At 36.6% G+C, this 27,373-nt stretch overlaps 1 protein-coding gene across 4 annotated transcripts in view; it reads right to left on the bottom strand.

The window, feature by feature from the left end:
• Window positions 1–8,575: 8,575 nt before the first annotated feature.
• TUSC3 (tumor suppressor candidate 3) overlaps window positions 8,576–27,373 on the bottom strand; it is a 117,895-nt gene continuing 99,097 nt past the window's right edge. For 2 of the 4 annotated variants that reach the window (XR_003533169.1, XM_027676461.1), the window contains 3 exons: window positions 17,395–17,469; window positions 15,113–15,203; window positions 8,576–8,857 (listed from right to left, as the gene is read on the bottom strand). Coding sequence is in view for 3 of the 4 variants with exons in the window: in XM_027676461.1 (XP_027532262.1) it covers window positions 8,842–8,857; window positions 15,113–15,203; window positions 17,395–17,469 (182 nt within the window). In the remaining variant the exon portion in view is untranslated. The remainder of the gene's footprint in view (window positions 8,858–15,112; window positions 15,204–17,394; window positions 17,470–27,373) is intronic. The other 2 variants (XM_027676462.1, XM_027676463.1) reach the window with 1 other exon arrangement.

Raw genomic sequence — 27,373 nt, 5'->3', positions numbered from 1 at the left:
GCTTTATTTTGTGTCCTTCTTGTAAAAATAGTGCAGTTGCTGTAGCACTGACCACTGAATGCCAGCAGCTCCTTATGACAAACACAGCTTTCTGTTTTCACTTATGCTATTTAAGAGCAGACTTACCAGGTACCTGAATACCATGTACTGTTGACTGCAACTAATATGTAAGTTGAAATAAAGGATTATCAACACATAACATACCTGATGCAAATAATACTTACTGGGAGAATGAGGCCTAATTCCGTTATTTCTTCATAACATGAACATTGGTTTGGAAAGTATGGCACGTTGACTCCAGGAAAGCTTGTAAGGATACACTTGTTATTAAACTGCAGATAGTATGTGTTATTTGAGAACCAAGTGTGTATCAAGAGTACATTTTGTAGCTGTAATTTATCTATAAATCCACTGACATAACAATATTATAAATTTAAATATTGAGCAGTACTCTTCTGACTTCTGACACTCCTGGGAGTACTGCTGCTTGCTTTGCTCCATCTGCAAATCATGCTGAAGGTTAGTCTTATATCAAGCCATTCTGTTATACATCTTCATTTATCTCTATTACCTTGCCCAGTTTTTGTCTTTATTAATGCATGACACACTAGAGCACCTTTCAGTGCTGATTTATATTATTGTCACCAAAATTGTGACCTGCAAAAAGGAAATTACTTCCCTCAGGAGGATGATACATATCTACTTAAGCCTGTAATGACATTAAATGTTAATCTTTTTCTGAAATGAATCAGACAGAAGAGGTGTTTGAAGGAAGAATGACCCAGAAAGCACGACCAATTGAAACCAAAGTCTCTTAATGCACTTCTTCAGGTATCCCTCAGTGTGAATGACACTTGAAAGTACTAAGCCACTTCAGAAAGAAAAGTGATGATACTTGTGCACTAATAGCAGTAGAGAGCCGCTTAAAGGAACAGCAAATTTGGGGGTTCCATATGCCTTCAATATGGAATACTGGACACCTTGGTTTAAATACTTTCTTATACTATGCAGCTCTGCTGAAGAGCTCTTAGTGATCAAAATGTTTTTTTTTTCATTTTTTTCATGAAATTTAATTTCATAATAAACAGAGACCCCAGAGGCATTCAAATGTCCCTGAATACATAGGGAAAGAGGTGTAGGTTATCTGGGGTTGCTTTGTGGAAGAAATTTCTGGTGAGGGATTTAAAAGAAAAATAATTCTGAATGTTAATATCTTAATAGTTCCTGGGTTGTATCAGCTAGTTGGTCTGCTGATGACAACTAATATATCCCTGAAAAGCATGAGTTGAAGCTTCTCTGGGTGTTTTTTTACTGGATATGAACAGTAGGATGTGAGTAACCATGGCTTGTCTGTCAAAGAACACTGATGTCTTGAGCCTCACTGAGAATATATGGAGATTTCTCCCAGCAAGAGTCTCTGTGGGGACAGAGGTCTTATGATATTTCAATAATTAAGTATGTAGCCATTTAGGACTGATTTTTTACTCTTAAGAATTGCCTCACTTGGGAACAGTTTAAAACATGCAAAATGACCTGTTTCTAAAGCTGTGGTGGCTAGACTTTTCAGTGTTATCTGTCTGCCTTAATTGTACATGACAGTGGCTTTGTTTACTGCCATCATGCGCTGGCATGAATGTTTTCACTGCTTTTATTCTGTGAACTAAAATACAGTCTTTGGATTTGATGTAGTCTTGATGTTTGTGCCTGTGGCTTAGATACTGTTTTTGTGGAACTGGTCAGGGGGAGCTAAAGACCCAGCAGGAAACCTTCCTTTGAGGAAATTCCCATGAGGCAGCTCTTTCATGAGAGCTGGGTACTGCTGGATTAAGGCTTTTAACAGATGTGAATACAAGAATGGTGTAGGATGAAATCGTACCATTACTGTCATCAATTTCTTAACTTGAGGCATTTTAAATGCTTATTAAAATTCTCAGAACTTAAAAAGATTCCTAAATAACTGAGTGGTGAGGGTAAGTTTGAGATGAACCTACAATGGCTTCAGGATAGACACAGCATTATAAAGCAATGAACTGTGACTATATCCTGCTCTCCCTGAATGAGAAGTGCTGGAGAAATGCTTAACTCAGCTCTTTCTAAATCTTCTCTGTATTCAAGTTTTTGTCACATTATATGTTAATTGAATATCTTAGGTGCAAGTAATTGCAGTGTTTGCATGAAAAGTAGTTTGCAAACTTTATTCATTTTTGCAAATCTGTACCTGTTACTCTGTTGTGCTTTCAGTCTGTCCTCTTGAAACAAGTCCTCCTGCTAACTGCAGAAAGGTCTCTGGACCGATGTGACACCATACAGCAGAGGCTGAGTTTTAGCTTTGTTTCCTCTTAGGATTTTATAATATGTAAGCTGTGAAAAGGAAAGATCATTCTGCTTCGAAGGGCAGGGGAATCAGGCCAGCACAGCCCTCTTCTGAGAGTATCACCTTAGAAGAGACCAGCAGGGAAACTGGCAAAGAAGAGAGTCTGCCTGGGTCAGGCAATCACTAAACATGCTGTGTGTGAGGGCAGGGAGCTTTGGCCTGGGGCTGGACAACTCTGCAGTTAGAGAGATTCTCTGAGAAAAGTCGCAGCACAATCCAGTCAAGCTCTATGGCTCTGACTTAAAAGTGGTGAGTCAGAGATTCAAGAGGAGAGCCTGAAGAAAACAGGGCAACTGAGCAACAATCAGCTGATGAGGATCTTAACTGGCATAGCAGTAGGGCCATCAACCTGCCACGGCCCTATCCAAGAGGGAGGTGGGGGAAAGAATTGGTTAAATGCAGCTGAGAAGAGTGAGTAATTATAGAAAAGGAAGGGCTAAAGGCTGTTCAGCACCAGGTACAATTATTCCTAGTTTCAAATACCTTGACTAGGGAGGACTTTTTTATTGACACACATAGATGGGCAAATCCAATCTCTGGATTGAGGTGATTTATTACTTGCCATCAGATGTGCTGGTGGTAGATAGCCATCTTGAGGGCAAAAACTGGCTACAACCTTCCTCTAATACTAACAACTTCTACCAGCTTTGACCAATGAAAATATTTTCAGATAAATAAGCAGTTCTGTTTATCTTCATTCTGCTAAATGACTCCACTTCTAGTGAAAATATACACTATTACAAAACAAAATAAAATGGAACAGGACTCTAACAGCTCTTTTTTAAAAACAATGTAAAGCGTCCTGTTCTCTATTCTTAAACCCAAAGAATGAAACTCCTGCACCAAGTGCTACCAGAGGGGAAAAAAATACTTATGGAAGCCTGTGCACTACAGCCTAGATAAACTCTTATTTTGCACTGGTTTTGCCTGAAGCGCTCCTCAGTAATGACTTACCTTGAGGCTTTTTTTCTCTCCAGAGTAGGACTCCTGAAGCAAAAATGTAACCATTAGAAGACAAAACAGCTTTTTTACTTTGGAACTTCTAAAGCTTTTTCATTACTGTTTATACTTGTGATACATTTTAAAATGCAAGGCAAAAAGGCTAAATACAAACAAGAGAAATATTCCCTATTTAATTCAAGTACTTTTAGAGGGTCCAACACAGCCTAATGTTATGGAAGTTACTAATCTCAAATAAAAAATATACAGACACATGTTAATGCACAATGAAAACATTCCTTGAAAATATGGAAAGATGCTTCTTTTGGGCATCATACACTTACTGTGGTGCAGAAAGAAATAAATTTGGAGTGCTTACTCATATTATCTATATCTTGCGTAGTAGCATAGCTAACTGGGGTAAGTGGAGGATATGAGATTTAAATTTTTAACATAGGTAACAAAAAATTAAAAACAACACCTATGAAGCTCTGTTCCTCTGCAAGTACTGTCTTTATATGACAATGTCAGAGAAAGCTAGAGACTTGTTTGACCTAATCTTTCTTTACGGATGATGAGGGTTCAGTTTGCCACGTGACAGACAACAAGCTCTGAACTTGCGTAGCTCTTACAGTAGCATGTATCCACACCTCAGAGGACAACATACAGTTTTCCTGTTCATAAATGGACTGCTTATAGGTGAATGTCTGCTCTTGGATTTGAGATGTTCTAATAAGAAGTTGTCAGAGCTCCAACATTTTTTCATCAAGAATTCCTAATGCGGCATTCTTTTGTATGTGTGTGTGTGCATCTGGGACTGAAAAATATGGGGGTGAAAATCCTCTAGGACAGAAAATATAAGGGACTAAAAAATGTCCAAAGCCTCAATAAGTGTATAAAATCTTTAACTCACATTACAGCACACATCTATATCACATTTTTCTCATAGGCAGAAACTATAGGCCATTTTTCTCTTGAATATAGTTATTCAGTACTACTAAACATAGAGAGCAAAATCATACTCAGTTGTTCACGTATTACAAAGATTTGGAAACATAACTACAAGAGTTTGTAACTTGGTCTGAGGACATCTTAAATCTTTTAATGATGAGATCGTGACCAGACACCTGCAATCATGTGGAGGTCTGTTCCGGGTCTGTAATAGGACACTGAACCTTCTAAATGTCACTTAACATCAGCACGGAGAAAGTTTTATTTGGCTGTTCTGAAGAGTATGTGGAGTTAAATTTAATTCGAAAGACAAGGATGATTACTTTTTTTTTACACTTTCTTTTCAACTTCAGTTGCACGGTTTTGCTCCTGTAAATCTCTATGCTTAGATCCTCAAGTATGGATTTCTTTCATTACAAGTTTGTGGGTGTCCACTGCTGCAAACATAAACTAGTGAAAAATGCCATCGAGCTTTTCAGTACCACACTACTGCTCATTTAGAATCTGGGTACTTTTAAGAGATTCTCCTTACTTATGTCCACCTTCAGGTTTATTTACTTTTCATAGAAATGGTCTCTTTAATGACAACACATGTTATTCCAATTATATAAACATCTAATTAAAGAACTAACAAAGTGCAGCAAAACAAACATACAAGGTTTCCTCAAAAATAGAGCGATTTGTGTAAAAACTTTGAGGCCCTTGATACTGAAAAAGGGCACAAATAAGAAGCTGCTGGTACACAAGGAAGAAAGAAAATGGAGCTAGTGCTTTTGAAGATGCTTGCTAAGGTCTGTAGAGAAACATCTAAACCTGAGGGTAGGAGGAAGCATATGTGCCAGGTAGCATGCAGCAGAGCAAGCGCAAAAAAATTGGAGGATTCTGTGTTGCCTGCTGGTTGTAGACTTGAAGTTCTTTTTGCCTGCAGCTGTGTGTTTCTCTCTGCTTTGGTTTGTTCTTTAAATCAAACTCCAACCTGTCCCTATAGTACTATGAACGCTATAGTTAAGGTGATAAATTCATAGCACTGGAAGCAATCACTTATAAAATACGACAGGAACTGCGTTATCAACTCCTTACGAATGTAACAGGAATTAAAGACTTTTTTCTGTACCTTGAACTGCTCTGTGTCTTTGAGATGTGTAGATCAGAACTATATGCAGCACTCATTCAATAGGAATCCATGGAGATTTTGTGTAGTTGTAAAGTGTTGTCCTCCGTCTTGTTACCCAAACCCTTTACTAAACATCTTCTACTAAATATTTAGTACCATCTTGTACATGGTACTAAACATCTTCTCTTTGGCTGTCAGTGCACACTGACAATTCTGCTAAAATCTGTTCAATTATGACTCTACTGTCTCCTTTGTGAGTTTTAGTTGAACAAGGCATTATTTATTTTCTCTAGATACATTGATGTTCACCTCCCAACTTTTTACCCATTCATCAAGTTTTGTAAATTTTAGTGGACTTTCCTCCCTATCAGCACAGCACCATGAGCTTCTCTGTAAGGCAGGTTGCACTGCACATGCACTTTCTACACGTCACTAAGGAAGATGTATTAAAGTGGTCACAGCACTAGTCTTCAGGAAAGTTCTATATTTGTCTTTCCTGTCATAAAGAGTGACCATTAAGCCCTCTTCTTCTCTTTCTAACTTTTAATTGGTTTTCAAGTCATGAAAAGGACACCTCTCCCAAATCCAGATTAGGTTCTTTAATAAATCCTTGCCAAAGGATTTTTATCCTTGTGCTTTCCTGGCACTATTTTAGCCTTCTACAAGCTTTGTAAACTTAAATGCTCCATTATACAAGTCCTCCATCTTTTTCAGATGACTGTGTTTATCCTTGCTCTTTTTATTGCAGACTTGACCATCCCATCAGGACTGGAAATTGTTCGTTGGTCTGCAGCTCAGTCTTCCCTCTAAACTCTCCTTTTTATAGATGACAGCTGTGTTGGCAATCTGTCAGTCCTCTGATACAGAGGCAATCTGTAATGATAGGTGAAGGCACCTTGCTCAGCAGTTCTGCAACCTCACATCTGATTTCCTTCAGAGGTCTTTGATAAATGCCATTTGGTCCTGAGATCTTACCAGCATCTAGCTTACCTATTTAAAACAATTACAGAGAATGTACTAGATCACTTTGACCTAAGTCTTCTGGTCCAGCTGCTACAGAGAATTTGGCTTCTCTGTCACATTCTTTATCAGTGGGTGCCCCTTCTTAAATCTTTGTCACTAACGCTTTCACTAGTTCCCTGCCTGGTCCCTTGCTTTTTGGTGTATTTTAAGAAGTCTGTGCTACCATGCAACCACCATGAGCATCATCTTCAGATAATTTTTTTTTAAACCTGTTATTTTACTGTTGACCTGTGTGCAGTGCTGTGGTTTTTATTTCAGATTTCACATTGAGAGTCCTGTCTTGCAACAGCATTTACCCTACTGTATTGTGTTTGCTGTTATAGAGTAGGTATCCCGTGAATACCTCTTATGCTAGTACCCATGCACTACTCAAGCTGCTCCTTTTGATTTGGCTATCATTTGAGATCTACTAGTTGTTCCAGGAGGCAGTCACATGTCATTGGAATGCTTTATCTCATCACAAGATGAAATACTTAAATCGCATTAGGATGAGGTCTTGAGATCTCTCACTACTACTGCATCTCTGAAACTTGCAGTTTCTTTACTCTTTCTGACTGCTGTTGTCATCTTGATCAGAGGTCAGTAGCAGAGTTCTAATTATTTTTTAAAATATAGACTTCCAACCATGGAACCTACTGCTTCTTTTTTACCTATAGGAGGTCCATGCTGTTGTACTCTATGTAATCTTTCCCATATGGCCCCACTCTGTCACCTGCATATCCTGCTGTGCCATCCTTACCTCAGTAGCCTGGTAACAGTGTCTCACAGATTTTTTATTTTTTTTTCCCACCAGAGCTTTGAACACCTGTTATACCAGGGCTGTTGTTCAATACCATACAACTTCATTCTTCCATCCATTTCTCAGGTTTCTACCACTGACATAAACTTCTTGCAAATTCTGTCCTAGCTTCCCCACACTGGCACATGCCAGTCAACTGGCATCATGGGCAGTCTGATCTGCCTTCCTGGCTAACAGCTGAAGTACCTCTGTAAAAGCTGCAATCCCCTTGACAGTCCACATCAGTCTGTGAACCAGGTGTTTTGAGTTTGTCAGTTTTTACCCAGCTTCTATTTTAAATACTGCTCTACAACTGTCCAGCATTTCCATACCAGTGGTCTTGCTCTGCATTTGAGTAACATATAAGCTGTCCTATCTGTTTCCTCTTCTCCTAAAATGTTTCCTAGTTCTTAAAATACCAGTATTTTTTGGAGAAGGAACAGATAAGAGCATTAGATGAAGTGAGTTTTGTAAAGTATAGTCAATCTTATCCTCATATTTAGAGGTATTCTTATATACAAAGAGATTCCAACTGCTACTGACAGTGAACTGGTACTTGGAAAAGTATCACTTGGAAAAATACCAGTAGGGAAGAAAAGAAGAAGCAGGACTGAGGTAGAGTATCACATCATGATTCTTGCTTCCCGAGTCACTGAGAATACACTATGCAGGTGTATGCAAAAGGTTTATGAGCAATTCACATAATATAAGATGTGAACAGCTACAAAAATGGCATTTTTAAATGGCATTCCAAATTCCTACATAAGCTTTTCACAAAGCTGTGTGGACACAGAAAACTGGCAACTATGGTAACTCCTATTCCAATATGCTCATCTGTACTGCTCTACAAGCATTATTCAGGATAACACCTTCCTCCTGCTGCTACTTCAAAAAATAAGCATGCTGTAGATTATGGAATATTGTTGCCCCCCATCCTCCCATTTTGTCACCACAAACTCCGCTTAAAAGGATCTGAGTTCTGACTGATATAAGCCTTCTTGCCTTCAAGATTCCACAATGAATTCCATTATGAATTGCATCCTTTGGCATAAGAGAGAGTTGAACTGGCAACGTATGTACTGCATATACTGCTGAGTCAGAAAAAGAAGAAGTTGAGGATGAAAATATGTAGAATATAATTTTATGTTAATGGCTCAGCATATCAGAGGTGATCAGAGACTCTATATACATACTCTGTTACAAAGCAAAGTGAGGGCAAGATGCATGTAGTCATGAAAATCATTATAGTTTCCACCATGGTATTTCTCTTAATAGTAGCTGAAAAACCGAGGCTATTTTGTTCACCTCTAAAACAAATCTCAAAATCTTACAACAAACTTCAGGTGAAAAATCTTGGCGATACCCTTTGGATTCAATAAGGAAGACTTAAACAGAAGCCCATTACAATGAAATTTATTTAAAATCTTGAGCACACCATATTCATAACATTTTAGCACTTTCCAATGAGATGTTTATATTTCTATAAATTATGCATTCATTGCATAAAACTGCATTCATTAATCTATCAGCATACTATATAAATTATCACAAAAACAGATGAACCAACAAAAGATTCTTGAATACATGTAACAATCGTGGGCTGATAATAGCAGTTATAGCTTATCTTCACGGTAAGCAGCTCTAAATGAATCCCGCTTGAATTCATTTAATTAAGAAGCTGAAAAGAAAGAAAACATGTTTAAATGCTGCAAAATGCATATAAAACATAGCACAATTATTTGAAAATAATAAACAAGGACTTCAAAACATTAATTTGAAAAGTCATTTGACATTCATGTAATAATCTCTTAAGATTTTATATCCCATTTAGTAATTACTAAGCAAGGAGGAAAGTTATCAAATAAAACATGAGTGATTGAAACTTAAATTTGAGTATTTAAAAATTAAAAAGGAAAACACTCTTCAAACATCTGTTCTCTTTAATTAAGTTCTGCATTTGCTCTTACTACTTAAAGTGAGAGACCTCTCCCAGGAAATGTTTCAGGTTTATTTAAAACCTTCTTTCTTTACTGTTGAAGTGGCACCAGAGTGGGAAGGCTATATAGCGCTTGCCAAGGCTTTGGAGGGTTGCAGACTCTTCTTAGTATTTTAATACATTAAGAAGTTTCAGATGACATTGCTGGTTCTTTTACCCCCGGAACAAAACTTTGTATTTCTAAAATGCAGATATGTATTGTGTGTCATACCTTCCTAAGTACTTTACCAAGTACAAAGTGGGAGATGGGAACACACTGAGAAAGACTTGTCCATGACTATAGACTAGCTGTACAAACACAAAAGCAATGAACTACTGAATGGAAGTACTGCCTCTAGCTTCACTGGGAAGGTCTTTCAACTCCTATAGATATGCAATGTGCTCTAGCATACACATGTAGTAATTTCATCAGTTTTCCATTCATGGTATAATTAATTAATGATTACAAAACAAATACAAGTGCCATAAGCTTAAAAGACTGTATCAGTATAAAGATGTTCACTGCTGCAAAAAGCTGACAAGCTCATTAGGCAAGACATACAAACCAAGGCAAAACAGATGGCAACTGGCTGGGTGCTGGAGGGTGAAAGGATTAATGAAAGGGAAAAGCTAGCAAGAACAACTGCATGAAGAGATGAATTGTAGGGTGCTGAGTGGAGAAGTAAGAGAATGCTGAGCACATGTGATAACCCATGTTTAGGACAGATGTGTAAGGCCATGTATAGGAAAGGAAATGAGAAGAGAGAGGACTACTGGTAGGGAAAAAGTTTGGAGGGAAGAGTGGGGAGGACTGAAGATTACAATAATCAGGAAAGTAGAACTGATAGGCTTAAGAGGGGTAAGAGACAACGATATAACTGTAAGGAAATACAAATACAGCAGTGTCAATTTGGATCAACATGCTACTATCTACTGTTCCTTACTTTCTGTCTACAAGGAAACCACATCTTTAGCAGCTCAGAGACAGGATACAGAATATGGATAAGAGAAACAGTGAAAGTTACAGAACAAGCTTAAGAGGCTAGATAGACAAAGAAAGAAAAAGCCTAAGGCAGAAAGCTGAAACACATCACGTTCCATCTGAATATGAGGAAAAACTTCCGCATTTCGAGGATGACAGAGCAATGGAATAGGCTGTCCAGAGATGTTGTGGAGTCTCCTCCTCTGAAGAAACCTGCCTGGATTTGATCTTGCTCAACCTGCTATAGGTGAACCCAAACTAATCAAAGGGATATTCCACACCATATGACATCATGCTCAGAGGGGAAGGAGGAGGAATGGGGAGACATTTGGAGTGATGGCATTTGTCTTCCCAAGTCACCGTTATGCGTGATGGGGCCCTGCTCTCTTGGGGATGGCTGAACACCTGCCTGCCCTTGGGAAGCAGTGTTTTGCTTTGCTTGCGTGTGTGACTTTTGCTTTCCTCATTAAACTGTCTTTATGTCAACGCTTGAGTGTTCTGGCCTTTGCCATTCCAATTCTCTCCCCGGTCCTGCTGGTGGAGGAGCGAGTGAACAGTTGCGTGTTACGTGGCTGTTGGCTGGGGTTAAACCATGAAACCTCCATTTTGCGTCACCTTTCCCATTCCAATGCTTTACTGTATAAGGGCATTTTACCAGCATATTAATTAAACAATTTTTTCCCGCAATCCTAGCCTTCAAGAAGAAAATTCTTTGGAAGAAAGAATCAAATATGAATTGGAAAATATCTGAAGTGGATAAAAAAATGTAAACAAAATACTACTATCCCCTCCTACATACATGCCCTCTAAAGAGGACCTTATAGATCTGTGCTCATATCTAGCACTCCTCAGGACACTTTTCTGTTTATCACAGAAATTAACAATTGACAATGGCATTACAAGGTCAAAGAAACAGTACTTTTATTCATGCACATTAGATGAGGAAATAGCAGTCTTTCTCCAGTTCTTGCTCTATGTTTATCCAACTCTGTTTTGATTTATCTTCACTACATGGAGGTCACTGCAGAAAAGAGGATGCACAGCAGGTTGTGTTACAGTTTCACTTTTTATTGATGCATGATACTTCACAGAGGACTGACTTGGTTATTCAGTGCCAGAGAACAGAAACAATTTAGTACATTTGACTTTTTTAAAGTCGGACAGTGAAGTTGATGCTTGAGGTCATGCATATAGCATTAAAACAATTTCAGTTTTCTTTAACTGTTGCTTTAGGCATGCTAACATAAACTTCCTTTTTTCCTAACAGATCATTAGTATGCATTGCTGTTAGTATTGTTAAAGGCAACACTTTACTAGCCTGAGGACAATTTATCATATAAAGACTGATCGTTTCAAGGTGAAATCTACAACCAGTGAAAGTAAAAGGACAGACATATTTCACATCTTAAGATATATCTACACTAGGATCAACTGATGGCACATGGAACTTTTTGGAAGATCCTAAGGAATGTAGGCAAAAAGATTAATGCATTTTAGCATATATGACTGAAGTTAAAATGCAGGATACTAAATTAAAAGGTCCTCTTTAGTGTTTTGTGGATTCATTTCATTAAAATTCACAAGAACTATGCACAAAAATCAAACGGGCTTCACTAAAAAACACTATGAAATTGTGATGAAGATGACATGGTTGAGACCACTGAAGTGTCAAAGAATCAATAGGATATTTATTTCAAATAACGCAACAGAAAACTGGGTCAGAGCTACTCAAGAGACCAAAAGAAACATGAAAGATTTAACACTGGAAAGGACCAGATAAATAAATTACACATTTGGGAAACTATCAAATGAAATTTGATAATAGCAGAGCAAAAGGATCAGCTCTAGTGATGGTTTCCAATAATTCTACATTGAGTGAAGTTTTAAGATTGAATGATTAATTTATTTCCACAAAAATATGAAGAATCTAGGACAGATCAAGTAAGCCCAAAAGATCTCTTTTACTTGTGCAGAAGTAACATGATAAAAAAAAGCCCTGCATAACACTTAGCCACCTATTAAATGTTTCTCATGTATTTATGCATACACAGTGTTAATTTTTTTAAACAAATTTACTTGATGGGTGTTAATGATTTGTAAGTTGTGATATTGAGTCTACTTATCTGCTTAAGACAGAATTTGGTTTATAGATCTAAAAATTCCTTCATAGTGACAACATGATGTGGCACTATCTCATTTTAACAGGATTGTGATGAATCATTCTTTCCAGCACTGTCCTGGACTTCTTTTATTTCTTTCTTAACCAGCTTTAACATACTAACAGGTGCACTTCTTTTTGACATGCATTGCATATCAAACTCAATTTCTCGAAGTTAAACTTTTAATAGAATTCAGAATTCCTCTTCCTCTTCCCCCCACCCCCAATTCTTGATGTCCTTTATTCTTAGCTTGGATACTATCAGAGAAGTGTAGCAGTGAATCTGCCTTGTATGAGAAAACTGTGGTTTAGGCATGTTTTAAAATGGCTTTTTTGTAGTCTCTTTGCTAACTCATGTTCTTCTTCCCAAAATCCCCCACAGCCAGTTCTTATCTCTGTCTCAGGAATGTCCTGAGAAGATATCAAGAAGTCTTCTCATTGGACCTTGTTAACCCCTTCCTTATTTGGCTGTTAACTCCCTACCTGATTGGTTTTTTGTAAGACCCCTCACTTTAAATGGTCCCCTTTGACCCTCCCAAGAGCTTTATAAACCCCTACCCCACAATAAACTCTCTCTGTCGCCTCCTCTCCAAGTCCCGTGTGCTGTCTCTCTGGCTGCCATGGGACCGCGTGGGTGGGGGGAGGGGTGAGCACCTAACCCCTCCATGCGTCCAGGACCCTGAAGAAACCCCTGGAGCTGGAGTAACCCCTTCCCTATCCACCTCAAGCCTTCGGAAATGGAACCCCACAATGGGAGAAATGCAACCAGAACTGGTACTCCAGAGAGGCAAGCCATAGAGAAGTACAAAATCTACATAGGGCTCCAACTTCTGCCAGATACATTGAAGAATAATACAAGATTAATTGTGGGGGGAATAAAATCATATAAAAAAAATCCACTCCACCAAATATTTACAGCAAACAGAATAGCAAGAAAAGAAGGAAAAATCATACACTACTTAAAATTAGATTTGTAAAGCTTGTAATACATGATACTACAAGATATGTAGTAGACCTAAGCAATTAAGTCTGCAATAACATCAACAGTATCCTGTTGGCATGCAAACTGACAGAGTATACTAATGTTCACAAGTTACTGTTCAACCCAGACATCCTACGTATCATACAGCAGCCAGAAAATCCCTACTGCAAACATTCACAAAAGCCATGGAAGGGTTGGAAATTGGCACAGACATATAAGCATGTTCTTAATAGGTGATATGAATATTCTTAAGAAACTAGTGAAATGAAAATGAAACTAGTACAGCAGCCAGGTTCTATTTAGTAGCTGTTAAACTGTATAGCAGGGAACACACCAGCACCACCAACTGCCTTTTCCATTTAGTAAACTTGTTACGAGAAGAGGGAAGGGAGCTGAGACCATGGGTTGCCATTCTTTGGCAGTGCTTCTCAAATGAGCTTTGAGCTGCAGATTAAGCTCGTCATTTCTCCATTTTTAAGTTTAAGATTTAAGCAGTTAATGGAAAGAATACCTCACACTTAGGAAAACCGGATCCTGTCTTTCACCCCAAGTTAGTTGAGCCAGAAGGTAATCTCCAGAGATGAGGCTGAGAGGCCATACTGACTATCCCAGATGGCAAACTACTAAATTCATATTGATGAAATTTTGCAGTATGTTACTACTAGGCGCTTTACAGATCTCTTTCCTTAGCAGAAATTACTAAAAAGTAGGAGCACATCTTCTGCACACATTGCAAGGGGAAGAATTTCCCTGTTTTCAGTGTGATGTTATTAAATGCTAAAACTAACCTGAAGCAACTTAAAGTAAATGTCAATTAATCAGCATAAAGTGATTAACCTCAGTAAACAAGAAAATGGTTCTAAAGTCTCACAGTAAAAACCAATAGAACAATTGTAATGTATTCGCTCAAATGTTAGATCTAAGTCGGCTTTGCAACTTATAATCCTTAACATAACACAGAACATAAAGCTGGCTGTTGCACTAATCACAAGGCGTAATCATAGAAATCTACTTTTCTGTTTGCCAGACAAATTACAACTCTTTAAATGACAGGTGTACATATAATTTAGAAAAACTATAACCCTTTCTCTCCTCTGTGGTGGGGTTGACAAAAAAAGAGGATATTTTTAGTGAGAAGTCATAGTATAGCACTGTACACTGCTTTGGTATTTTTGTACTTCATCTTATGTACATCTTAGTTATAAAGATACACAAATAAATAATGGCCCATCTTCGCGAACGAAGATTTGGGGAAAGGTCTTTTTACCTTTCCAGCCTGCGCAATGGATTTTTTAGGTGAGACACAGCCTGCGCTGAACTGAGCCCACCCTTTAATCCTAAGGTTCATCTGCCGGGGCCAAGCAAGCTTGGACAATGGCAGTGAGGTCCTCAGGACGTAGGTTTGTTTAGAGTGTCCTTCTCATAGATGGATGGCCACACAGGGCTAACGAGCTCCATCAGGCCAGGAGACCGGGGAATCGAACCCGTGGTCGCAGCAGTGAGAGTCCTGCACGCTAACCACTAGGCCACCAGGGGTCTCAAAAGATACACAAATAAATATCTAATAAGCATGTTTTCTTTTGCATTTTTCATGGGGCACTGCATGTGTCACACATCTGTGCTCAAACACTTAACTGGTATGCATTAGCAGTCATGTTTAACAACATTAGCTTTTCAGCCCTTTTTGGTTTGCTTGAATTAATCACCATTTTTCCTGCTTCTTCCACCTTCCATTGACTTCAGTGGTAAGGATTAAAGACTGTTAACCTGAAAGCTATTCTTAAACGTATACAAAGCTATTACAATTTATAAGTTAAGAATTTAATGACAGATTACCTGTACGGGTAGCCATGGTATTTGGAGCGAAATATCGATAACAGGAAGCTGAAGAAAAAGACCACGAGACCAAGGCCTACCAGACATATTACTGGAAATAAAATAACTTTGTTTATTAGCACATAAAACATTTAAACCTGGAATCTTTACAAAGAATATTATTTATGTCAATTATTTATAGAGAATTTTGACACAGTTAAATACAAAAATGTTACTGCCTTGAATACTGATGTCCACTATCTTCTGACAGGATTTAAAACACATATGGAAATAATGTTTATGGTTATTAAGAAAAAATAACTTGTCAGGGTAAATGTACTTTCAAGAAAAAAGAAAAGAAATTTGCAAACCAAATATATGTAGATGCAAACACCTTACTGCTGATAGAGGATTTAATAACCCTGTAAGTTATACATGTCAAGCAACGTCATTTCAGGTATTTACTTTACTTTTTGGAAAAAAAAATACATTTAGAAAAATATCCCTTTACTGATGAAATCATGTTCTCTCTAGTCAACCATCTATGGCTGAAGTAACAGCAAAGACAGCTAGTGATTACTTTATCTAGTTATTGGTGGATAAAAATTTCACTGTTGTAAGTTCCAAGGCTGGCAGTCAAATCACTTTTTACTCTTAACTCTATAGCAATATAAATCTTCAGGTTTTGAAGCTAAATAACAATGATGCAGATCTTCTGATAGCATCCTTTGAGCCTTTTCAGGTAAAGAATTAAGTAACAAGGTAAATGCTTAAATTAATAAATAAAATTTGGAAAATCTGTTGGCATCCTGTGGAATAATAGCATAAAACCTTTTATGATCATGATAGCTTGCTCTATTGCATGTAAATAAACATTTTCAAAAAGGGAAAATGTTACAAACTGATGCATATAACTCAGATGCAGCTCCTCTACATTAGACGTAGCGAGCTACTCTGATTTTAAAAGCTCCTCTTCTTATACTACTCCTACTTTAGCCAAACGTTTGCTATTTAATTGCAATATTCATGCTTCAAAAGTGTGCTGCCTTTGAGCAAAGGATGAGCAAACATGAATCCAAGGAAACCAACAATGACGCATTTTTTCATTAAAACCGACCATGTGGAAACTGACGCGTGTCAACTGGAATATAAAATTTCAAGTTATTTTGAGAAAACTAGCCATGTACAAACCTACTAAACACACTTCATTATAAAGAAATCATCACTCACAAATATGACTTCAAAGCATGGATGAATAAATTGGAAGCATGAACAGTGCAAGCCAGATACACAGAAAGCATTTACATAAGGGGCACAAAGAGCAAAGTCTGAATTTGTACTGCAGTCCACTTTTATTTCACTGTGTTCATGTTCACAGACACAGATCTAAGATTAAATTTCAACTATACTCATGTCATTGTCTCCTCTGACATCAGTGTTAAAGCTAGATACTGTAAAAGATATTCAGAATGAAATTATACATCTACAGCTAATTGAAAGAGACTCTCAAATCACTACTGATTAGAGATCTCTAGCCAACATCCAACCAGTTATGAAGCATTCTAGAATGCTTTTAAAGAAAATAGTTGGCCAGTCTTATCTGCAATACTGTGTATTACAGAGAAGTAGCTAAAGAACTGATCTCAAAAGAAAGGGGAGGCAGTGTAGCAAATCTGGTATCTTCCAAGTACGAGGAAGTTTGATTCTGGATAAAATATTTTCATCTTATGTGTTTATGTAATTCACTGACTAAAAAATCTTGCAAATATTTTGAATGACAACAACATTCAGAAAAACATAAAAATTGCACTTCAGGCCGAAAATCTTTAGACATTACAGATTAGGATATGTTCTATACTACATCTACTGCTGGGTTTTCATCTTCCTCTCGAGACATGATACTGGTAAGAGTATCAAGTAAAAGAATATTCAAACTCCTTTGGATGTTGTCATCTTAAATCCCTAAATTAATTTTAAAAACAATGTTTTGAAACTCTTATTCTTTAAATCACTCACTTTCAATGTAATTCAAGAGCCAAAAAGCATTTATGCAATTCTAAGTAGTAGAGATACTACTGTGTCAATCTGTACCTTGGCTGAGTATGCTTAGAACATTTTTTAACTGACTTCATGTGAATGTAGTTTTATCAACAGAATTTTTATGCTCTCCTCTTTTCCACCCCAAAAAAGTAAACACTGGTTTAAGGTAAAGACCTTCTGAGAACCTAATCAGATATTCACTTGTAATTTCTCAATGTCTTCTAATTGTCTAAACATTGCCTTAACTATTTAGTACAACTTACTTCTCCTTTTTCCAACATCCCCTTTGGAGGTAGCAGCTTCATTCAGGAGTACCATTCCCATGGTGATAGCAGCATCTGTATTGCCATTGTCAAGGAAAGCAGCAGGTGTGTGGGTAGCTGAGAAAGCTACAAAGGCACATCTACAAACTAAAGCTTTCAAGTTCATAAAATGAAAGGAAGTATTTACATATAAAAACTGCATATCGCAATCTGTAGTGCACCAATACACTCACCTGTGGCAAAAATGTGTAGTAAAATTTTTCTTTGTGCATTCTGGATTAAAAAAAGGAAAGAAGGTTCAAAAAGCTTTAAAAGATAAGTTGTCAAGTAGGACACACAAATTTTGAACAGCTATGGAAAGTTACTCACCAACATTTTATAATATTCTGCATATTTGCAGTAAAGGCTTTTTAAAAAATGAAAACTATAAGATCCTTCAATGCAATTGCACACAATTCATTGGTTATTTGACACAAACTGAAGCCGTTGGACTGCTTTATCTTCCTCTGCATTTAGATAAGACATTAGCTTCCTCTTTAGTGTCATATTGCTTAATAGTTTAGCAGAGAAACATCTCAGAGGCAAGTCCTCAGTCACTTTCAATGTTTTGTTGTCTCATTATAACTGTTACTAATGTGAGCAAGTACATAACAATAAAACAATTTAACTAATCTAGTAAGATCTTAAGCCATTCACTTTATTGTTTATTCGAAACTATATAAACAAAAAAGGAAGGTTACTACTGTGCATAACATCTGTTTTGAGGCAGGGAAAGCCTGAATGCCATCCTGAAGCAGGAGTGAATCATGGGTGCTATTTCAGAATCACAATTTCAGGAAATATGAACTTCACCAGAGTTAACAGATTCAAATAAGGTTGAAGTTTTAAGCATTATCCCAGGGCTAGGAAGCAGGATGACTATCAATGTTCATATTAATATTTTTCATTTTAGAAATGTTCAAAATTAGACAAAAATGCTTAGACATCTGGAATTCCATTATGCAATTTTAATTAAGCTAAGCCTGAGCAAAAGGATTTAGAACTGTCAATGCTAACACAATCACACTTCATCAGAGATGAGCAGCCTGATTTAGGTTTGAGACTTCCAAATTTCATATACATAGAATAAGAAGAGACAAATGAAAAATACAAGATTTAAAAAAGCAAATATCGATGGTGAAAGACAACAGATAACATCAAAAAATATTATTTTTAACACCACTTCCCTGATACAGTCATCTACCTACAGTCCTAAATCAAACTCTAATTAAAAACAGACTAGTAGCCCAAATTACCTTCCTCACACACGCACAATGTATAAGGCTTAGGGTCACTCATGAATAAATGGTTATGTTCAAGTCTTCTGGAGGCTTGTTACTGGACTTGACAAAATTTAAAAAAAAATTGCAAAATATTGTGAAAAAAATCCAACCATGGAATCCACGATACTATGCAAACTGGGCGGGAAGGCAAAAATTACTTTCTAAAACTTTTGCCTGTCAAGATTCAGATTCATGAGCATAAGAGACTGGGAATCTCCTATGCTACTGCTATGCTTCAAGTAGGGAAAATAATTGGAAAGAACATCATGAGAATCACTCAGTTCTCTATTTTCAAATGTTACAAAAGCATAAACATGAATTAATTGAGGGAGTTGCCACAAGAAGGGCTGAGAAAAATTTCCCCCATGTATTTCAACCCTATTAAGAAAAGTCCCTAAGTTAGCATTATCTGATTATTTTGCCAATACCTTGCTTGGAATTATAGTAGTGTTTTAGTCCTGACTTTAACAGTAATGGGGAAAAAAACCCAGTCCCAAGATGTGAGGGTAAGTCACCAAATCCTCTTGGGGAAGTGTTACTTTTCGCAAAGGTTTTGAACTGCTCTGTAAATGGAATTTTTTTGCGTGATTATCTCATGCAATATCAATACATAATGTGGTCCTTTGCTATTTCCCTTACCTGGTTGCTTCTGATAAACAAACCAGCCAATCATGCACTAGAAAGCTATCTGGCAGAAACCATTTTGTAACTTAGTTCTTAATTTTTTTACCAGATCATGAGTTTAATTCACTTTTCTTACCACCAGGAATAACAGTCTCACAAATGTAACTTGTTTGCTCTGCAACTGAGAATTCTAGCTCTGTAACCACCTGAATTATGCTGTTTTTTTTCCCCTCTCTTTTGGATCCTCACATGATTACCCTTAAAGCTTCCCTCACACTGTCACTATTTTTGCTTCAGTTGTTGCTTTCTAACTTTAGTCATCATTGTTGAGCTTTCAGCCTCATTGGCTGCCTTTAACCTTCAATAATATCAGCTTCGTAGCTTCACACTGTAACACTGAGCATGGTACTTGCTGCAGCTTTCTGATGTGGAAGCAAAAATTCAGCAGAGTTGTGATTTCAATACAACAAGTAGCTTTTTATCACAGAATACACAGCTTGTTTCTATTTTTAACTCCTGTTTCTAACATTCTCCATTATGCCTTTACACTATTTTGATATTCTACAAAAGAAAACAACAGTCCTAGCTCTTAAAATAATCTTTTACAGTATTGTAATTCTCTAGTAGTGCAGAATGTAAAATTTTAGCAAGTTGTTACTTCGACAGTTTTTCATGTGCCAAAAATGAGAAGGCATCAAAAGATGTACTTATTTTCCAATTCCTCTTTATCTGCCTCACTATGCATTATGAAACTATTTTGAAAATATGAGGGGAACGTGGCACTCAGATAAACCATAGCAAGCAAATGTTTTAAATTCAGATGTTCTGTTTCCCGATAAATTTATTCCTCTGTAAAATTTTTTTCTGTGTAAATCCTGTTATGTACCTTCTCAAATTATTACACTTTTACATATGACACTTCTGTTGTTCCTTTTCCCAGATGATACATGCCTTTCATAAAAACTGAAAACATATTATTTAGATAGTGCTATTGAAAAGGTTTTGAATTTTGATACATGAAGAACAACAGTTTTAAAGTAGGATGAAAAAAACAGCAATCATCAAAATTTGTAAGATCATACAGAAAATGATCAGTAGTAACAGAGCATAATATTTAGCCCTTGTAAAAATCAAGATGATTTTTCAGATGTATGAAAAAAACCCATACCACCAAACCCAAAACAAAACCTAAAAATTGTATCAATAAAACTCCAAAATTATAGATACCCTACTAAATGAAACTGATTGCTAGTAAATTTGGGATACTTTTTATTAGCATACTCTAATAGAAAATTTAATCACAGAACACCCAAAAGGAAGAAAACCTGATTATTCCTACTTTTATTAACGTGATACGTAATTTATACTTTTATTTCACACATCTAGTCCTAATTAGTAGTAAGCGAGGAAAGAAAGAAGGAGAGAAAAGAGGTTGACTAACACTTGGTTACTTTTGTGAAAAAAGTTTGGTAGTCTCATTCGTATTCTGCTGTATTTCTGCCAAGAGTACAAAATCTGGCATTAGCATTACACACATAAAGAAACGACAACCTTTTTAGTTGCAGATCATGCAGTTACTTAATAACACATCAGCAAGAAAAACTAGAAAACAAAATGTTCATCCACTCGAGCCTGTGCTCAGTTTACTGTTACCTAAAATGGGGGGAGAGATTATCATGCACATTTTTTAATCTTTTTCATTTGTTTGTTTTGTTTTGGTGTAGTTTTTTGGTTGGTTGTTTTTTGTTTGTTTGGGGGTTTTGTTTGTTTGGTCTGTTTTTTGTTTTTTTGCCTGGGGATTAGAACATGAGAAATTCTTTGCTGCCCCCTTACAAGGTGGGGCATACTTTGCTGATAGAGGTATTTGTCTTAATCTTTTCCTACTCATACCCAAACCACTACAATACTTGATATAATTTCAAAAATACCAATCACATTACAGGTTCTTTATCTCAACCATTTCCATTTGAATTTAATTTCTACTTATATTTGAAAAATTCAAGCAAAATATGCACTCTAGTAATTCTATTTAGGAAATATTCTCCAGCTGCATGCTGTTCTCAAAAACAAGGTATAAGCCTCTTTTCATAGCAAGAGATTTTATTTTTTTTTTATAATAGATTGAATGTTAGAATCATAGAATGGTTTGGATTTGGGAAAGGAGATCTTGAAGATCATCTACTTCCAATCCCTCTGCCATGGGCAGGGACACCTTCAACTAGACCAGGTTGCTCAGAGCCCCATCCTACCTGGCACTGAACACCTACAGGGATGGGGTATCCACAACTTCCATGGGCAACCTGTTACAATGCCTCACCATCCTCACAGTAATGAATTTTCTTCCTAATCTAAACCTACTTTCTTTCAACTTGAACCCGTTCCCCCTTATCCTGTCACTACACGCCCTTGTAAATAGTCTTGCCCCACCTTGCCTGTAAGTTCCTTTCAGGTACTAGAAGGTCGCAAATAGGTCACCCCGAAGCCTTCTGTTTTCCAAGCTTACCCAATCCTCTCTCTTGGACTCGCTCCAACAGGTCAATGTCCTTCCTGTGTTGGGAACCCCACAGCTGGATGCAGCACTCCAGGTGAGGTCTCACCAGAGAGGAGTAGAGGAGCTCCTTTTGATGCAGCCCAGGACACGATTGGCTTTCTGGGCTACAAGTGCACATTGCTGGCTCATGTCCAGCCTTGCAACCACCAGCATCCCCAAGTCCTTCTCAGCTGGGCTGCTCTCAATCCATTCATCCCTCAGCCCGTGTTGGTACTGGGGGTTGCCCTGACCCAGGTGCAGCACCTTGCACTTGGCCTTGTTAGACCTCATGAGATTTTCATGGGTCCACTTCTGGAACCTGTCCAGGTCCCTCTGGATGGCATCCTGTCCTTCAGGTGTGGCAACTGCACCACTCACCTTAGTGTCATCTGCAAATTTGCTGAGGGTGCACTCGATCACTCTATGTCGTTAATTAAGATATTAATAAATTAATATAGAAACTAACGAATACAAAAAGTATGGTTCTGCAATGAAACACATCTCATGGCTTCTTTCAAGACAATTTTGCTTCAGTTCAGGAAACAATGAGCAATGACTCTAATACTCCACTTACACTATTCAATTCTCAAATCATAACCATCCCAAGGGATGATTTGACAAGCCTTGACGGTTGAGGAAGGAGCATGTTTAAGACACCAATTGCTAAATGTCTCATCTCAGTGAAGAAGGATGATTCCTAACTCAGAAATTGAGAAAGTGGAGAATAGTCTGAAAATTATCTATTTGAATTTGAATTTATGGATGAACTGTACACAATCAAGATGCATTTCAGTATTTTTTAATGGCCTGAAATCCAGTTGTACTGATAGTTAAAATAACCCTGAACATTCTTTCTCTTAAAACTTTCTGGCTTCAGCTATGTCAAATGGCTTTTCAGGAATTTTAGGAAGCATTACATGAGTCTTGGCACTAGAGTTCCTCTAAACTCCTCGAAACACGCATCTCACAACAGTGATGTAGCTTTTTTTCATCATTTTAACAGAGCAGAGAATCAGTTTGATACTAATACAGAATTTTCTATAGTGAAAAAGTTGTTTATTATTAATTTGATTAGCTTCAGCTTCAATTTATGAGCCTGTCTTTCTAATCCACAGATAATCTGATAATGCTCTTAGACACTTGAGAATGGAAAGGCCATATACAAGCTTCAGAAGAGAAAGAATAGAATCTATTTTAATTCAGCTGCAAAACCGAGCATAGACATACCTGATTGTGTTAAATCACTAATGAAACATTCAGGGGGTTTCAGCCTGATTTACATCCTAATTATTCATATTTAGGATCTGCTAAAACTAACTGGGGAGATGACTTTTACATTTATCATTTATGACCTTCTTGGTTGTGTAAATTACATTTGATGAAATTTCAGGTTTAGTCCTGTCCGTCTTGCAAATTTTCATAGTATGGTTTACCACTGTACAATTAAATATCTTTTTCTAACTTTACTTACATTGTGTAATTCCTTTCTATAAATTTTCCTGCCTAGTGAGATTCAAATCACAGAAGTATAAACATCTCCAAAACAGATAGATCTACAACAGTACTTTATTTTCCTTAATGTTAAGCACAGCAGAGATTCAAATAATTGAAGGAATTTTTTAAGAGCTTAATTTCTTAACTTTTAAATACAGATAAATTGCCTCAAACTTCATTTGAGCTATTTATAAGTATTTAACATGCTATATAATTTTCTCTCACTATTCTAACACTGTATTACAAATATTTTCAAGCACTTCATTTCAAACAGTAGACCTAGTATGTTGTCTCTCCTGTTTGTCAGCACTCAATACTTCTGCATGGAAACAGTATCTCTCTTGCTTTCCCTAAAGACCTATAAATATTTTTAAGAATATCACAATTTCTTTTTCTGCACCATAAATCTTCATCAGTGTGACTCTAGGCTGGCTTTTTCCTTTCCTTCATAGTTAAAGATCTAAAGATCTATGCAATATAATAGACATAGCTTATTTTTAGCTGAATGCACTTGAGGACTATTCCATTTAGTAAAAGGTATCTGTGGGTCCAAAAGGAAAATGCTTAACTTTGGACTACGTTTCTGCATCTTTTAGCCATTCAAACAAGTACATTTATTAACAATTATCAAAAATCATAAAAATAATTAATTGAAGCCTAAAGAAACCCTTAAAAATGTCTTCAGACTGTGGTCAGTGAACACCTCTTGTTATGTGGACTAGTAGTCAGCTATTTGCAAAAGGCAAATAATAATGGACCAACTTCCAGAGCAGCTGACAGCTAAACTACCTCTGAAGGGGTCTACACTTCCATTGGAAAATTTTAGAGTCAGAATCTGAAAATGGTTGAAAATCACCAAACAACAGAATTGGTAATTTCATGCAGAGGACACATGCCATCTGTGAAGGCAGTTCACCAAATCCAGTATCCTGCAATTAACCGATGAAAGATTATGCAGCATGTTGCATGGTGTGTTGACAAATGCCCAACCGTAAATTTAGGATCTCTGCATATCTCTCTCACATTTAAGAGACTATAATATCCTTCCTAAAGGATCATATTTTGAATTTACTTTAAGGTCAAGCAGCAGGAGGCTGAGATAACACAAGGAAATGACTTGATTTTTTATTGTTTTTTTTCTAGCTATTATCTCCTCAAGTTTTGTTACATTTAGGAGGAATCAGGCAGCTTCACGAAGAGTCAGAACAGCTTACAAGGTTAACAGGGAGTAGTGGTTGATAACGCAAAAAAGTAATAGAAAATGTGCAGTATGTTGTGTTGATCTGGACATTGATTTCCATAGTTAATTAGGAAGCATGCCTAAATATACTATAAAGTTGTGCGTTTAGTTCTACCTTTATCCACCATGGTATTTTTTCTTTTTTTCTTACCCTTAAGATCAAGCACACAATAGCCCTTACCTCACTGCTTTAGTTGTCACCCTCAGTCACTTTGCCACAACCACTGAGGAACACAACTAGATTCCAGTAAGCATAAGTAACGGAATCTTACTACCAAGAGTTAAGTGAGTATTGTTCTACTGAGTTTCAACTCAAAATTTCAGATTCTTATTCTCAGTGACTCTGCATGAGCCCTACTGACATAGCATATTCTGTGGTAAAGTTTCCTTATACCACAGAGGCAATTAATACACTAAATTTAAATTCATTCTATAGGACAGGAAATGTTTTTCCTAACAGGTGTAATTTTAATCTTACCGTAAATTTTTGTCTTTTTCTTTGAAATTTCTTTTTCCTTCTCAATCAACATCTCGCATCCACTTACACAGCTCTCCTATTAAATTCTGCCCTGGGAATTCAAATTAACAAACTGAAAAGACATTTCCATTTTTACTTAGGTGCATGTGTTTTATCAGCATCAACATTAACTAAGTTTAATGGTAATAATGAGAAAAATTATCAGGTTAATCATAACTGCTAATTCCTATAAAAAGGGTTTGGATTTATCTTCTGTACAGTAAATAATTTGCTTAATAACTGAAACTCTTTTTATAATCAAAATATTTACAGTAACTTTCAAATTTACTCCTTAAAGACCCACAGTTACTACAAAAAAACTGTTGTAGTACATTCAAATCATCTTTATTTCTCCAGAGAATGACATAAAAACTTGATGAAAATTCACTAGAGGTACTGATTAGTCTCTACCAAAGGGAGCAATAAAAGAATTGAAAAAATCTTTCAAATGCAACAGAGCCTATCCAACATTACTACTATTCCTTATCTCTCTTGTTGTATCTTGATGCCCAGAGCAATATTTACAGCTGAACACTGCACACTCCAGTGCCTTTTTGGTTATAACAGTCAATATACTTTATCTGTATTCAACTGTAGTTAATTACAACAGTAATACTGATTGTGCATTGCTTCTCTTAGACAATGACAGCTCTTCATTCCAAAGTTATCTCTTTCATCTTTGTGTCTTCTCTAGCAAGAGTACTTCAATATCCTTGTCTTTAGTTCCTGTTTTGCATCTTTCCAAGAATGTCGAACTACTCCGCATTTTAAAAATTTTTATAAATATCCAATCATTTCTGCTCGCTCCAATTATCTATGACCCCATTTCTGTCAGGAAAGTGTTGCAAGAATAGACATCAACAGCCTAGAACACCTTCTGCATGAGGAAAGAGTAGAATTTTTTAACTTGGAAAATAAGAAAGAGAAATACGTTTGGTGAACTCTAAAAAGCTCCAAACAGAAGGGGAAAAAAAAAAAAAGAGAAAGGACTATTTCCCATGACTTAAAAGTCACACAGTACATTTATTGTGTAAATTATAGGCTAAAAGAATCCTAAAGGAACAACTTCTGCATACTACATGAAGTTAATTCTGAAAATTCATTACTACAGAATATTGTCCCATAATTAATTAAAAAAAGATTAAAAAGAAGTAAGAATGTATTAATTGGTGACTAGAAGTTATAACATTCTATGTTTGATCTGGCTCAAAAATCCCTGATTCTGGCTGGAGATTTTGTTTTGCCCAATCCTTCCCTATGTTCTTAACAGTCATTGCTGGACTAATATATGTGGATGTAAACTGATGGTAACTTGAGAAGATGCTAAATGTTATCGCTAAATCATAACGTCTGGTAGAATTAGATATCTAGCACACAATTAGATTGCCTTACCAGAATCATTCATGTGAACTAAGTTATTTGTCTGCGTAAATTATGCAGTTGTAGGGTCCTCAGAGATATTTAAACTCTTCAGAAGCAAAAAACTTGTACTGCAGACTGCACAGTGCCTAGCATGTTGATAGCTCCACATAAGTTACTGTTTCTTGTTGCCAGGGTCAACCCACCACAAGTGGTAATGAAGTTCACCCCTATTACCACTCCTAGGTGGGTACACTGTGTACATACACCTGGTATGTAATCAGTAACAATGCATAAATTTCCTGAATTTAATTTTGCTTTATAAAATAATTTAAATTGAGTATCTGACTTCTTTGCAAGTCCTTCTTAACCATGTCCTAATTATGCAGCTACGGCCTGGAAAAACAGCAGATTTTTATACAAAAATCATCTAGTAAATGGGATAGAATCACTATCTAAAAACAAGTATGGAAATGCAATGGAAATTCATATTTTTTCCTCAGAGGTATTAAAAATTCACTTTATAGAGAAACACAACATTTTATTTCAACATCTAGCAAGAAGTGACAACCTTACTACTACAAAGTAAAAAGAAGCAACCAAATGAAACATGTACATTACCAGCATAGTAATGCCTTGATTTAAAATTCAATGCATCTTTTAAACTTTAAAGGATAAAGTGAATGTACTGCTGTTTATCAATCTGGCATACTGTTTTTCTAATTCCCACATTTTCTAGCAACATTTTCTCAATAAGCAAATAATGAAGAAGCAATGGAGCAGCTAATAATTATTAACAACATTGAAAGTATACAGAAATATTAATTTTCATGCACATTTGTCAATATTTCATGGCAAAGATTTAATTTTGAAATTTGTGTGTGACCAAAAAC

This window comes from Neopelma chrysocephalum, unplaced genomic scaffold, assembly GCF_003984885.1.
Source record: "Neopelma chrysocephalum unplaced genomic scaffold, ASM398488v2 Primary Assembly neopelma1_42, whole genome shotgun sequence".
Taxonomy (NCBI): Eukaryota; Metazoa; Chordata; class Aves; order Passeriformes; family Pipridae; genus Neopelma; species Neopelma chrysocephalum.
This window is presented reverse-complemented; position numbering and strand designations above follow the sequence as displayed.